At 34.8% G+C, this 14,818-nt stretch overlaps 3 protein-coding genes across 14 annotated transcripts in view; 1 reads left to right on the forward strand and 2 right to left on the reverse strand.

Moving 5' to 3' along the window:
* Positions 1-4,963: 4,963 nt before the first annotated feature.
* The window catches only part of LOC108599428 (supervillin), a 72,964-nt gene continuing 63,109 nt past the window's right edge, over positions 4,964-14,818 (forward strand). For 5 of the 11 annotated variants that reach the window (XM_017986239.1, XM_017986240.1, XM_017986241.1 and 2 more), the window contains exon 1: positions 5,223-5,725. In XM_017986239.1, coding sequence (XP_017841728.1) covers positions 5,711-5,725 — 15 coding nt within the window. In that variant the 5' untranslated portion in view covers positions 5,223-5,710. Of the gene's footprint in view, positions 5,726-14,818 lie in introns of all 11 variants that reach the window. The other 6 variants (XM_017986246.1, XM_017986244.1, XM_017986245.1 and 3 more) reach the window with 4 other exon arrangements.
* On the reverse strand, positions 5,934-6,527 carry LOC108599434. 2 transcript variants are annotated; one of them, XM_017986260.2, is made up of 2 exons: positions 6,191-6,527; positions 5,934-6,116 (listed from the first exon to the last, which is right to left on the reverse strand). In XM_017986260.2, exons 1-2 carry the CDS (start codon positions 6,503-6,505, stop codon positions 6,015-6,017), a joined length of 417 nt encoding a protein of 138 aa, XP_017841749.1. In that variant the 5' UTR covers positions 6,506-6,527; the 3' UTR covers positions 5,934-6,014. The 2 variants fall into 2 exon arrangements, with proteins under 2 accessions (XP_017841749.1, XP_017841748.1); XM_017986259.2 differs by having other exon boundaries at positions 5,934-6,128.
* LOC108599433 lies at positions 6,642-7,387 on the reverse strand. The gene is made up of 2 exons (XM_017986258.1): positions 6,856-7,387; positions 6,642-6,789 (listed from the first exon to the last, which is right to left on the reverse strand). The coding sequence occupies exons 1-2, from the start codon at positions 7,348-7,350 to the stop codon at positions 6,658-6,660; spliced, it is 627 nt and encodes a 208-aa protein (XP_017841747.1). The 5' UTR covers positions 7,351-7,387; the 3' UTR covers positions 6,642-6,657.

Consider the following 14,818-nt stretch of genomic DNA (forward strand, 5'->3'; position numbering starts at 1 on the left):
TCAAGTAAATTATATATATGTATTTTGTTTAGATATTATTAAGCGCTTGCTGTGGTAACGCCTGAATTGTGTCAATAGAAAAAGTAGGCAATGTGTGTTTTGTCAATTTGGCAGTGAGGTTAGTGCGAAAAAAGAAAATAGGCCAAAAGCGATGTCATGGTAACCCCTTACTCCTACCCACATTCGATAATAAAGAATCTAATTAAATGAATTGTACTGGCACGAAGCCACACCCGATTGGCAAACCTACAGTAGTGAGACTTTGCGTGCGTTCCAAGATATTTCAGTTGTGATAATAATTTTACTTTAGGGCTCGCTTTTCTTCTCCTCGCAATCGCGAAATTTAAAGTCTACCTTTTCACATATATATGAATGCGTGTCATATTATCAAATACCCGTAAATGTTTTTTATTCATTAGTCTGTGACTCTTTTGCGATAATTTTGATTGTTATGGGCCTGTCTGCCAACGTTATATTAGTAGCTCAGCTTGTGCTTCTTTATTTGAATTGTCAAACGCTGCTATTAAAGTAACTTCAATCCAAATGTAGCTCAGAAATTTGATTGGTATCAAAATTCGATTCCAATTCAAAAATCACAAGTCGCATTGAATTTATTATTTTTGCTTGACGAGATCATATTTTATGAAAACATAAAAGTAGGGGAAGTACGCTAATTTGCTATCTAGTTCTGTAGCATTATCTTGAAAGCGTAACGTGAAGATAGATATTTAATCAAAATCCAACTAAATATTTTTAGTACTAGCATTCAATATCTAATTTAAACAATTGCGATTGGATTCTGCACACTGAAGTCCCTTAGAACCCCTATTATTCATACCAGTTTACATGCAAGCGGGTTTTAAATTTATGTATATACATATGTATGTATGTACTTGGTTGCGTGGGTGGAAAATTGCGCTCGCGCCTTAAAATCATTTGCATGCAACAAGTTGGTTTTCGCATAGTGAGCTTAGGGAATGCCAATGTCTTCTGTCTGAATTGTTATTACATGAAAATTTGCATATAAGTTGACAATTAATTTGTATACAAATAAAACAGCATAACAAATAACAATAAGAATGGCATCGACACACCTTTATGAGAATGTGTCTAGCTCAACAGCGCCAACAAGCTTGCTAGAAGGATGGGCCGCATCTTGTTGTTCTTGGACGTGTGCCAACTTCAATATGAAGATAGGCTTTGTCATAGAATTTATGTATTCTACTTCAAGTGGACGCTAAACGCACACTATATTAACTTATGTAAGTCTGTTCCTAAAATCAACAACAAACATCTGCAGCTCTCGTGCGATAGCGTGCTGTTGGGACACGTTTATTTATGTGGTTTTACTTCTTCTGCACTATGAGTATTTTTCACAACCTTTTCTATGTAAGCTACAAAAGAGAAAAGAAATCAAATTCATTGTCGTATGACACACGTGAGCTGTTTACAAATTACAAATGTTTATAAGGCAATAAACCAAAAAAAAATTACCTTTACAAACTTTTCATATAAAATTCAAAAGCACATTTAAATGAGTTAACATTGCTTTTTTGGGTGTACTTTCGGATTTTCACTTGGCGTGAGTTGGTACAGCCAATAATAACGAAGAAGTAACGATCAATAGATATTCTAAAAATTCAAAATGCCTTTTTTAAATTTTTGTTCACTGTCGAAAAGGAAAAAATTGAAATGAGTAAAAAATGATTTAAAATTCTGTAAGCATTAAAAAAGCTCATAACGCTTCCACGAATTAAAAAGACGCATGGTGGGATGGTAATATTGTACGCAGCTTTAAAGGTTTTTTAAGTTGGCGCTAAGCTATATTTAGACTTACATATGTATCTATTGACTGAATAATAGCGTTGCATTTCGCACTATTATGAGTAGACTTACTTGTTGGGTATAGGGATTAGCTATTAGGCATGGAATGTGGGTGGGTGCAGCCACAAGGGAATATTTTAATGGTCAATTTGGTGTGTTACGTGACAAAAGCCGCGTTGATGTATTGTAAAATCTAACTGAAGCTAAAACAAGAAATGAGTACAAAAAAAAAAGTGTCAAAGCTGTCAATTGACGCCCAACCAGACTCAAAGCTTAGCAAGTGAGCAACTGACTGCTTTATTGTTTTACTGTTCAATTGTTTAACTGTTCAGAAAAATTAAGAAATGAATAGACCCTTTTATTGTTTTGTAAAGAAAACCTGGAGTTTGTCTCTGTTGTGAAGAAAACTACTCAAAGGAAATTGCTTTATCATGAACATTTTTACATCCATATAGATATGTACATATGTATATATGCCCGACGTACATATTTCGCTAGAGGCTTCTGTATAGTGTTTTATCATATCGATTTGTGGAATGCATTTTAAACATGACTAATATGTCTCTCTCTCTATCTCTCTCTTTCCTTTCACAGGTAAGTTGCTTTACTATAAAAAGGAAATTATTGCGTAAGTCGATATAAAAAATGCTAAGCTCCTTCAAGCAGGAAGTTGTGCTGTTGTCTATTACCAGAGACTGTATAAATTTTCCTATTTCTAATTTTGCAACATTGCTACACGTTTCTTTCAACTACACTTAAATAACCAAAAACACTAATGAGCATACGAAGAGTTCGCTCGCCCATAAGATTCACGTGAACATTATTGTCTTATCCCTTCTACCTGAGTCGTTGTCGGGTCTAACGATCTTTAACTTGCGACGAGACGTTCAGACGCAAGTCTTTACAATCTATGTCTCTATGGTGCGTGTTTATATAGAAAACGACAATATTTTTGTTGTACAACACACAACATACTCTTACATACATACATACATATGTAAATAGATAATAGTTTTTAAATTATGTACTTTTGTACACGCCTATCCAATGGCTCGATTGCTGCATTTGTTAATTTGTCTATGTTTGTGATTTCTTTTATGTAATTACTTTTGCGGGGCGTCTGTATTGTATTGGTCATTTATGCTGCAACTGCAGTTGCCACTATAAGTTCAAGCGAAAAGGCTAAGCATTGGAGTTGATTAATTATATTTAAATCAGTTTTCCTTTTTGTCTGCCTTGTTTTTTTATTGCTTTAAGTGGGATAAGAAGATTTACGTATGAAGGTTTTACTAACTCAATATTCTCTTAAAGATTATCTTCTGTATCATAGAATTTACAGTAACTTTGCTTTGTTTTCCAACTGCAAATAAACTATCGCAATCTACTATAAATAAGACTTGTACAGCCCACATAGAGAACAAGTTATCAGTATGTACTATATACATACATTGCCCGTTTGGCTCGCTCAACTGCTTTGTCAGCTGCAGATGCAAAAATAAAATAAGGAATAACGAATCTCAGTTAATTGAGACCGCCCTTTTTTCTTGTATTGCCAATTTTATATTGCCGACCGCAGACAATTTATAACAGAAATTAAATGAATGAAAATTATGATGAATGCGATGTAAAATTTATGCTGATGACATACCCACGCACAGTGCCCTACCCCTCATCTACAGTCCCATCATGGGATGCCTGCTCGAATCAAGCAACAGACATAACCCAAACGAGATGCCTCCTCTAAAGCCAGTCTACAACGTTGTCTCAGTTCGTCTGATGTTTGTTGTTGTTGTAAGTCTCATGGGCGTCTCAGTGGTTTGGTATGCCATTGAGCTCTAGCCAAGCCAATCTGTCCTCAAATCAAGGGGAATGCAAGAGTCAGCAACTTGTTTGTGATTGTGAGTGTGACTGTTTGTTTGTAGCTTCTCTGGTCTGCCCCTAGCAGAAAGTTGTTGCGTATTAAAATGGAAATTGCAAGTTTTTCGCTGAATGCTCGTTCCGTCCAGTATCTGTCGGCGCTTTTGTTTCACTTTCGTTTTTCTGCCTGCTTGATTGCAGGTTTTTTAGTTTTCTTATTATTATTATTTTTGATTTTTTGTGCATTTATCACGCTGTCGAGCCCCAAGATCACACCAGCAACATTGTTGCAGTAAGTAAGAGATTCCTTTTCATTTAGTTTTTTAAGCTCCGAAGGCTTAAGAAAAGGGTGCTTTGACAAGACATTGAGATCCGTGTTTATGTCCGTTTAAATTGTTAAACAACAATATCTGCTTCACTATCCGCTGATGGTTTACCACACCTACAAAACATACAACAGCATGGGCGTCAGTGATACGCAGTCCATTTTATGTTACTGTCGATTAAATTCAATTAAAACCAACCATATATTGTTTTGTACGCACAAAACAAATATTTCCTGTTTGTCTTATTTTTTGACTTTCGGCTCTATTAACGCTTTTTTTTTTTAGTTAGGCGGTCTTTTGGTCGGTATTAATTATTACGCTCTTATTAATTTTTTTTTAAGTTCGTGTTACTCTGAGAGCTTAAAACCTGCTACAACAATTTGCAAAGAGCTGCAATTTGCATTGTGAATTTAGCAACTCTCTTAAAATCGTTTGCCCGTTTTGTTTTATCTATAGACAAGTTTTAGCTTCTGAAAAAAAAACCTCGAAACAAATTTCTTGATTAATAATTGACATCAAGAAGTAATTTGATACCCATGATGCCACTTCAGCTAATACAAAAATACTTATCAATTTAATTAAACTAATAGTTTGTTATAAATTAAAAAGAATTGTATGGAACACAAGTGAAATTTCAAATAATCGAGAAAGTATTGCTATGCTCGAACTCAAACATGCCCTGCTCATACTGTATGAGAGACTTGTTCGATTCTGCCTATACAGTATACACACGTTGGATGGTAATTTGGAAAATTGTAAACAGCAAACGGTAAAAACGTTCCATGAGATACAGTTCGCTCTCAACTCTTACAAACGACGCAACGTGCAACATGTTACGCTTCAAATGAAACTTATTAATAAAAATTTAAAAAATTAACAACGATTGCTAAACCGCTGTAAATTCGCAAAGTGTAAATATTGTATAAAAAAATACTGGAAATTGAAACTGCGATTATCCGGTCGCATGTATACACAACAATTAATTACGACTCCCTAAAGACATATTGGTGTGTGAATATCTTGCATTCTTAACTGCTTATGTATTGAGTTTGTATTTGAATTGTTTGATCGATGCGACGTAACAACCTGTAAAGGCATGTTAGAGCACACAATTAAAAATTCCACCAAGTGTAAAAAGTGAAAGGACCATAATATAAAGTAAAAAACAGCTGCCTGTTAAATTTGTATAGAGTAAACCATCCCTAAGAAATTTGAACTGAGTTTATACAACTACATTTTGTGTTATGTGCTGATTAACTATTGGCCTTTATATAGCCCGACTATATAAAACTGTACAATAAGATAGCAGCCCAGTGTGAAAATTTTTAAAACCGAAGAGAAAATGCGCTGGAGAAGGCTTCGCTAGTGAAGTTTGACATTTGCCAAGCTGCAATAAAAAAAAATGTTCAATTTATTTTCATTGTGCGGGAAAGTTAACAAATTTCCTTTTAATTGAAAACAATCACTTTAAACTCGAAAGCAAATAGACTGGCAGCAACATAAAAAACTGAGCTCTATTCTAAGTAGAGCAGAGCAATAAACAACCGAAAAAAGAAACTTACAATGAATAAAGAGTGCAGTTGCAAGATACTGATTTACTAAGACTGACTGAAAAGTCCAACCTAGAACGTAAATGCATTTTGAGCAACTGGCTGCTGTATAATTAGTATTGTTTGCAACGAAAAAAAAAAAACAACCACAGCATGTATCTTATACAGGTGAGACAAGAAGCATTGTACTTAAAGATCCATTTATCTGTATGGCGCTTGCGGTAGGCCAACAAGAAAAACTATTTTAATGGCCAAGCTAGAATTTATTTAGGCTTATTTATGTTATCGATACCATCGATAAGCCAACAAAAAGGCAGCTTAAGTTTCTTAGCAACTTACTAAGCAAATTTATTATAGCTAGTAATAATAATACATATAAGAATAAATATTTAATTTATTAAACAAACATTGTAGTGCCTATGTAACTATTGCCAAATTTCATCTCGTAGCTTTTAACTCACAGCTGTTTATTTTTAATGGACTCAATGTGCTCGGAATGTTGGCTTTGCAGAAAGCTTATAATGCCCGCTGCAATAATGGCAAACTGTACCAGCTTGGCCTGATAAAATGTCTAAATTATGAAAACACAGAACCAAAGATACAGAAATAGATAGTTAGGACTGGATTACTTACCTGTCTGATGTAGATGGGCAGGGGCACATGTGCTCTATGGGCGTGATAGTCAAAGCCTCTGTATAGCCAATAGCCTGGCCAGGCGCCCAAGCTGGCCAGCAAAAACGGTGATACCGAATTGAGCACATGCTCAAACTCTGGAGTCTGCAGCACCTGATGTACATCCTCACCCAAATTGGGAAAGCTCCTATGTTCCGTCTTGGGTTGTGAACCATCGTCATGATCGCTGGACTTGGGCGTAGTACCCCACCACAATGTGCGCACATGTGTCACTGTCCAATCCTTGATATGCTCCAGGACGCTTGTGAAGCCCATGTTAAGGATGACAACTGGGATTAACTTTAGAATTTAGCCTCAGGGCGAATTTGTGACAAATTTGGAATTGTTGTGTATGTTAGAAATGGTTAGAAAACTCTGTGTGTGTGCAAAGGCATGTTAAACAGCGCCTGCTATATTTGTATTTACTGTTACTGTCGGGGTGAACAGCTAACCTCGTGCACTTGCAGTGAACTTTTCGTGCTGGCCTGTGCAGCGCTGCCGGCCATAAAGAGGCCAGTGGCCAAAATGGCCAGCTGCATTAGTTTTGCGTGCTGAAATGTCTAAACGGGAGAGACCGAAAGAAAAAAGAGTGGTTTCTAAAGATCTTAACCGCTGCTCTTACTCACCCTTTGTATGTAGAGCGCGATTCTCTCAGAACGACGCTTTTCATGCCAACGAAAGCTACGCCAGAGCCAATAGGTGGGCCAAGATATAAAGCTTAAGCCCAAATAGGGCAACATATCGTTGAGCTTCTGTGCAAATCCCTGCGGTGCGTTGTGCTCTATAAAATTGATGAATTCCATTTTATAGTTGATAGGCGGTATTATCCGCTCATTGTGGTCATTGTGCAGGGCTCTGTTCAGATCCAATGTCACCTCAGTAGTGTGCAGTTGTAACTGTTTGGGCTGCGATTGCAACTGTACATTTGGTATTTCTCTTAAATCTGCCTCGTCCGCCGACTGCTGTGCTTGGCTTTGTTGTTGCTGCTGCTGCTGTTGTTGCAACTGCATAAGCTGAGCCACATCTGTGGTCTTGGGCTCCTCGCAGACACGCACTGGCTGATCACCAAGTGGCATGCTTCTATTGAACAAGCTTGAGAATTTTTTGCGAAGCGCATCCATTTACCTATTTTCTGTTAAATTTTGTAGAGAACCAGAAAGAAAATTTTAAGAAATTGTTATAAAATAACAAAAGCTTGGTAGAATATAAATCTACTGATTAATTTGTAAAAGCTGTATCTGTTCATAAAACATTTTTGAGTAACAATAGAACTTTCGAAACGCATTTAGAGTTTAAAGACTTAAAGAACGTTAAATACTCATTTTTTCCCCCATTTATATATTGTATTCCTTATAATTTATAAGGTATTATCTGCCGCCTGATAACCCGTCCAAAGTTCGTTTAAAATAAATTCCCCCTTTTAACGGGGCTCAACTGTGGGTTCACAACTGGGTCACCTTTTGCAGTTCACTGCGATTAAAAAGCGCATACCTTAGTCATTCATCCATGCTTGCCAAATACAAACAACAGTCATTTGTTTGTTTGCTTAGAGTTTTGGACTTGTAAAGCCACTTAAGTTTGGTTTGTTGGACTGGATAACGGCTTGCAACACCACAACAATGCCGGCAGCATCAGCAGGTGTCTTTTGTCTGCGTCGAAAATGTGGCTTGCCTTCAAATCACACATACCTATGGCAACTCGCAACGCTACGAGCATAGCAATGTTTTTTGGTAGGAAGCTGGCACAAAATGCTTTTGTTTAAAACTAGTTTTCATCCAAAGAACTCTTAATGATCTGTGGATTTTTGACCAACACTTGTGTCAGAAATAAAACACAAACAATTTAACGGTTGCCTACATTACAAGAATACATACTTAATTAACTATGATAACTAAACTTCTTTGTAAACGATTTCAACTGTAAATTCACATACTCCATGTGAATTTTTTATATGCTAACTAATTTCGCAAATCTGGCTGAAGTTTGGAAACTAAATTTTTAGTGTGGATTTTTAAATCAATTATTAATTGTGAATTGGCAAAAAATATTGTATGTAGTATGACTAAAATAATTATTCTTTTGCGCTTTATTGTTCAAGTACTTCAAAACTAAAATTAAATCCAATTTCTTTCGAGCTGACGCCAACGCAGCAAATACAGTTTTATGAACCAATTGCAATGATGCCGTGGGCTGTGCCAACAACAGCAGCTACAAGATACATTTGTAAATCAACGTTGTGAAAAATACAAAGCTCTTCAACGGACAATGACACAATTACATAGAGTAGCACGCTTTTATAGGTATTTCTTAATATGATTTGCTTTTATTGAATTTAATTGTTCAAGTTAATCCTGTATACTTTAGTTTCTTAAATTTTTCCCCACAAATTGAATTTAAACCTGCGGACAATCCTGTATGTTGTTCGACACTTTTGTAGTTCATAAACAATGCTCAAGAATGTTAATATGAACGTTATCTCGGGTTGTTAAACTCGCGGCATATTACGCGATTCTCTGACAATAATATTGCTCAGATTGCGAGTCAGCAACCGCTACGATAAAAAAGAACCTAAGCAAAAGCAAGAGAAGGTGCCACTGCAAAAACTATAAACAATATGCACACCCTCGTATAAACACGAACATCAATAATAACCAATGACATGTTGACAAATAAAATATGTACGCTTTTTTAGCGATAATTTTGTGTAAGGTCTGATGCTCATACATCAAATGCTAAAAAGTTAACAGTTTTTGAAGGTGTGCAGCATATAGAAATTTGTCATGAACATTTTTAATTATTATTTTTCTACTTTTGCACTTCGCCTTTTGAGCCTTGATCTTATCCGTCTTATGTGTACTGGGTCAACAACTTTCCAGACTGAAATACGAGATGCCGAGGTGAGCATCATCTAACATATTGATATTGACTTGCTCTATATTACACTTGAGGTGAGCCCCTCTAATCAACGTATGCGGCTAATCTCGAATTTCGTCTGTGGCTTTGGTTTCGTTATGGAGAATTGCATAAAACTTTGATTGAGCTGGTTTTCAAGCGAGAAAAAGCAATCAGCAAAATCAATATTTATTTCTATATAAACTTAAGACTTATAAATTATTTTCCTTGTACTTTTAAATTTATAGGCTTGGTATACCCAGGCTCAGCTTCTCAAACCGTTCGGTTATATCACAAAAAATTCAAAACTTTTAATACGCAGTTAAAATTTGAATACATTCTAAAAATGTTTCTGTACCTATTGAAACCTATAACAAAGAAAGACAACTCACGCACAACACAACTGATTGCCCTTGACTGCAGGATTCCCTAATTCCTTGAAATCGCAGAAAAGAAGCTAAGAAATAAAAGAAAAATACAAGTATGAGCTACCTGTTTAAGTTCTTTCTCTTTCTTCTGGGATTTTTCCATTTGTTTGCTGAGTTTTCTATCAGAACTATTACTGGGCTAAATGCATTTCTATTGTTCGTTGTTGCATCTTATATGATTTATCTTTTGACAGGTTTTCGATTTACTATTTTTTTTTAAATGATGAAACGTGTTTGAGTTGCTGGTATAAACCTTTTTAACGGTTAGCAATTTGAATATCTAAACGTGTTTCAAGTTCATTGTCGTTGGGCGTTGTAGCAAGAGAAACGACTTGTATCGTGTGTTCTCAGAGAGTTATCTGACTTAACTTGACGCGTCTTCCTTTCATTTTGCCTTTTGACAGTTTTTAAGGCGTATTTGTACGCATTCTCTAAATTCTAGCCTAAGGTCGAAGATAAGCAACAAAAACCTCATTCTGGGCTCTTCTTGTTTTTTGTATGTTGTATGTAATTTTATAACGTTTGCATTATGGCGATGGTAAGGCGAACTTAGCAAAAATCTATATATCAATTTAAAAAATAAAAACTTGTCGATTAAATAAATTTGGTGTGACTTTAGTACATGTATAAGTGAATATTTAAATTACCAACAACCTTTATAAATGTTTAATACAATTTTATTAATTTTATTCTTAATCGTTTAATGTTCACAAAGTTAAAGATTTGCTGAGCTGCGTAGCATAGAATTATTTTATACGAATTTCTATATTTACACCTTTTTTTGTATTTTACTTACTTTTCATACATAATCATACGTTTGTAAATCTGATTTTGTTTTTTCTATTCACTTTTATGCGTTTGCACGTAGACTTGATAAAATTTGTTGGCTATAATTAAATTTATTGCGTGATGCTCTATCAACAACAGTAAAACAACTACAGTAACTATAACAACAATCGTAAAAAATATGAAGAAAAATAAAAATAGAGAGAAATACCGCGAAATAATTATGGAATTGCTTATGAGCTGTCGACTAGTGTGAAGTGAGCACAAAATATTATAGTTAGAATCAGTTTGCTTTAATTGCAGTTTCTGATTAATACACACACGTACACACTGTACCACGTGTAATAAAATGCCTTTTACGAGATTTCTAATTTTAAATTTTCTTGCTCCAATACGCACAAAGTACACATTACATTAAAGTTGTTTTGTAGCAGGCAAAACTATATAAATGTGTGGTAAATATAATCACAAATTTCAGCAGAAAAATTATAACAATGTGGTAGGGGAAAGACACTACATTGGTTCTTAACGTAGTTTATTAACTATATATGTTAAACATATTTTTAACTAGTAATTTTCTATTAATTAGTAGAAGCTCCTAATTTAAAGTTTTAATTTAATTAACACCCTTTACAGACAAGTTCATCAATGCTTTTACACTTTTTATCAATAAGACTTTAGGAAAGCGTACAAGCCCTAATCGATAAGTTTGTTGGCTATAAAGAAGAATGTCAAGAGGCCGCAATAATTGCAACTAATGCCCCTCGAGGGTCGCATTACCTTGGACTATAAAAAGAGACTAGCACTAAAGCCAAATTGAATAAAAAAAACAAACTTAAAATATACGCTGCTAATGTAGGGCAATCTATCAGCGCTGGCTCAGACAAGTCAAAGCGTAGCATAGAGGAAAGAGAATAATATGCTAGTCTGTGTGGTAGAGACGCAACAAGCGGTCCACCACGTTTCCAATTTATGTGATATGAACTGTAAAGATTAAAACTACATATAGAGCGGCTATAATTTTCAATGCTTTGATTACCAATCCTCCATTATGTGGTGCAATTTGATATATGCTTTGTGGCCATTAAATTAGCCAACGCAATTATTTCTTATATGGCAGCGGCAGCGTTGTGCATGCGTTACAAAGCGGAAATGCAAAGCGTTCTCATCCGTTTGATACGCACACATATGCACACACGCTCTAAAAGGATGTTAATTGGAACTATATGATAGTTGCTAAACAGTTGAAAGCCGCAAATTGTTTGTTTCCTCTGAGCTAGACTTTCATTTTACTTTACATATTTAAAATTTTGGTTGTGGCCTTGCTTGCCATTTATTATGTTTTTGAAATTTGTTAACTGATTCATGACATAAACATTTGACTTTCTTCGTTCACCGCCATCATTTCACAGGTGCATATATTTAAATTTACTTGGCATTAGCTATAGGAATCTGTGTATGTACCCACCCTTGTATTCTCAACTTCTATCCATATCTACTACATAAACAATTCGCTGTATATTATAGAAACAAAATTTTTATTTTGTTTGAGCTGCCAACATTTTGCAAAATCAGCTAGAATATTTTCGTGTGAGAAAATTCAAAATGAAAATATGTACAAATGCAATCGAAGAGCGAAAATATAAAAATAAACATTTAGTCAAATTTGAAATTAGATTTAAAAGAACTCAACTGAATAGTTTCACAAAATTGAGTCAATAGTGTTGAAAGGCAAGTCAGAGTTTGGCTATAATTGTTACAATAAAATAAAAAAGTAAATTACTAAAACATGTCAACCATATAACATTTTAATATGCCACAAATTTTTGTTTTGAGCAATGACGGAAATAAACTAAAAGTCAAAAATAATACTGCACGTTTCACATTTACTCACTGCACTTTGCGTGCAGTTAAATTTTAAATGAAATACATATAAGTACAATTATCTCAAGTTGAGTCTTAAAGCTGATTTCGATTAGGCCCATTAAGCATTGCGAGTTGGGTCAAGGTCAGCGTTTGCGTCTCGACGTGTTCATAGCTTGATTATTTGTCAAAAACAACGTTAGCAAAAGACAAATAACAGAAACAACAAGCATACAACAATCTGAAAGTATAAAAAAAGGTTTTAGAAGTGTATAAAACAGGTGATAATGCTTCGATAAAGAAAACTTTTATGCTACAAGCCTATAATGCAATAACCAAAAAGTTTGAGTTTTCATAGTCACACGGCTTCGCTAACAACTTTTGTTTTAATTAATCCTGTACCTGTCGCTTTATCTGAATCATACCTAAGTCAACAAATTTTATTCCCACAGTTGATTTGTATTTATGTATTGTAACTTGTGTTTTTTGTGTAATTATGCAAATCCGTTTATAAAACAAATAAGCAAATAAAATGCTACAAAGTAGTCGTCTTGTTTTTTTTTAATCAAGTTGCAATTCATTTTGATATTTAATAAATTCACCAACTTGCTTGCGCAACTCTCTTTTTTGTTCGCTCTCTATTTCTTTTGGGCACGTGAAATAAGCAATACCAACGTATATATGTAGCTTGAGGCAATTAAAAATCGATTTATATGTAGTGCCAGAGAGTACCACATACTATGTCAGTGTGTGTGTTTTTACAGCGCCCTCTAGCGTATGAATTGGGTGAAGATTAATGATATATAGTGAAAGTTCAATAGGAAAAAAATGTTTGTATAATTACTAAACGCACAAAAATGACAAACCAATAGGCGAGCTCTTGTCCATGCCATCTCTAAAGTTTTGTTCACTCAAATGCTCTCGCTGCTCTGCCGCAGCGCATCGACGAAACTTTATTTTTGTGTCTTGAGTGCTAAGTTCATCCGCAGCGCTATTCGAAAATGAAAGCAACGAGCTGTTTTTACATTTTTGTTGGTGCTTTATGAGAAAACACAAAAACGCATGCAGAAATATGTTAACAGACGTTCATAATACACCCCATATATATAAATAAAATAAATAAGATGTATAAAATATGAAGTTTTTTTTACTAGCATTTCCGCTCACTTAGGACGTTTATTAGGGACTCAATTTTAAGTTTACATCATAATTTGCTTAAACTTTATTTTTTAATCATATCTGATATATTATCAGATGCATTATTTCAAATCCCTCAAGGCAATAACAGCCTAACACTTCCTGGTGGTTTTTGACCCCACCAACGACAAAGATTGTTCTGCCTACTTGTTTCGATTCCGTCATTGACCTCTTTTGGTCTACGAAATTAAAATAGAATCCCATATTCCGAATATATGTATACATAGGTTGTGTCTAGCCTCAATTAAACACGGCATGGTAGACTAACTCAAACGGCAAACAAATCATTGTTGACACAATTTTCCATCTAATTTGAAGAGGAAGTTTGGGCTGGGCGCGTAGAAATATTATAGTTTCACCACAGAGTCCATGCCACATAGCTATATTATTGAGAGGCCAGAGTATTTTCCTGAATTGAAAATGCAAATAAGTTCATTGACTGGCCAATATAATTTTAATGATCACTCGAATCTATTTCCTTTGTCGAGCGGAATCAGAAACTAAAGTAAATGAAAAAGTTTTTTGTTTTTCTCTGACTATTTATTTAACTGCATTCGCTCTTTAATTAATTACTGCTCTTAAGCTTTTTATCGTACACTTTTGCTCTCATTGTCACTCTCAGCAAAGGAGAGCTTTGCGAAAAGCTTTTGTCGGCGTGGATCGCTTAATGAACGCGCACAGTTTTCCTTTGCCCTAATAGTCAAACAGACGCGTTTCTTGTTTTAACGGGACAAAAGTATTATACATATTGCACGTAAAGCAGTTGTATCTTAAGTTGTAGTGATTTTTGTTGTTTACACCATTTGCGATTCTAATAGTGTTAATTTGCTTGCATTTTTAGTGATAGAATAAAACAAATGCTTTTTTGTAGCTTTGTTTCTGCAGCTGGAGTAGTACGTGCCTATTTTTAGGCAAAGTTAATTACACACATACACAAAAGCTGTTAGTATATATATTATATGTGTGTGTTTTGTAGCTTACGCCACACCACACGATACGACACGATACAATCCCTCATTGGACATGCAGACGAGTGAATTTTCTGCTTAAAATTTTTGCTTGTATTCTTGGCATTTTGCCCATCATTACGCAGTTGTTCAAACTTTGACATAAATTTTCATCATTGTAATTTTTACAAGAAATTTTCCATCTGATATTTTAATTTCAGTCACGTAAAATTTGATGAGTTTGTAGTACATAACATAAATCAATGTTGACATGTTGTGACCACACGTGTAAAAATTTTATATCTTGCTGAGTTATTGAATTACTTCAAATGACATGATATCTTTGAGTGCAAATCGTAATCTTGCCATTGTTTTTTATTTGTTTATACAAAATCCGCTGGCCAGTCTCTAAAAATAAATATCAAGTGTAACCCTTTTGGCAACGCCTTCGGTTTGGATATTCGGCGAGGCTTTTC

This window comes from Drosophila busckii, chromosome 3L (genome assembly GCF_011750605.1).
Source record: "Drosophila busckii strain San Diego stock center, stock number 13000-0081.31 chromosome 3L, ASM1175060v1, whole genome shotgun sequence".
In the NCBI taxonomy this organism is placed as follows: domain Eukaryota; kingdom Metazoa; phylum Arthropoda; class Insecta; order Diptera; family Drosophilidae; genus Drosophila; species Drosophila busckii.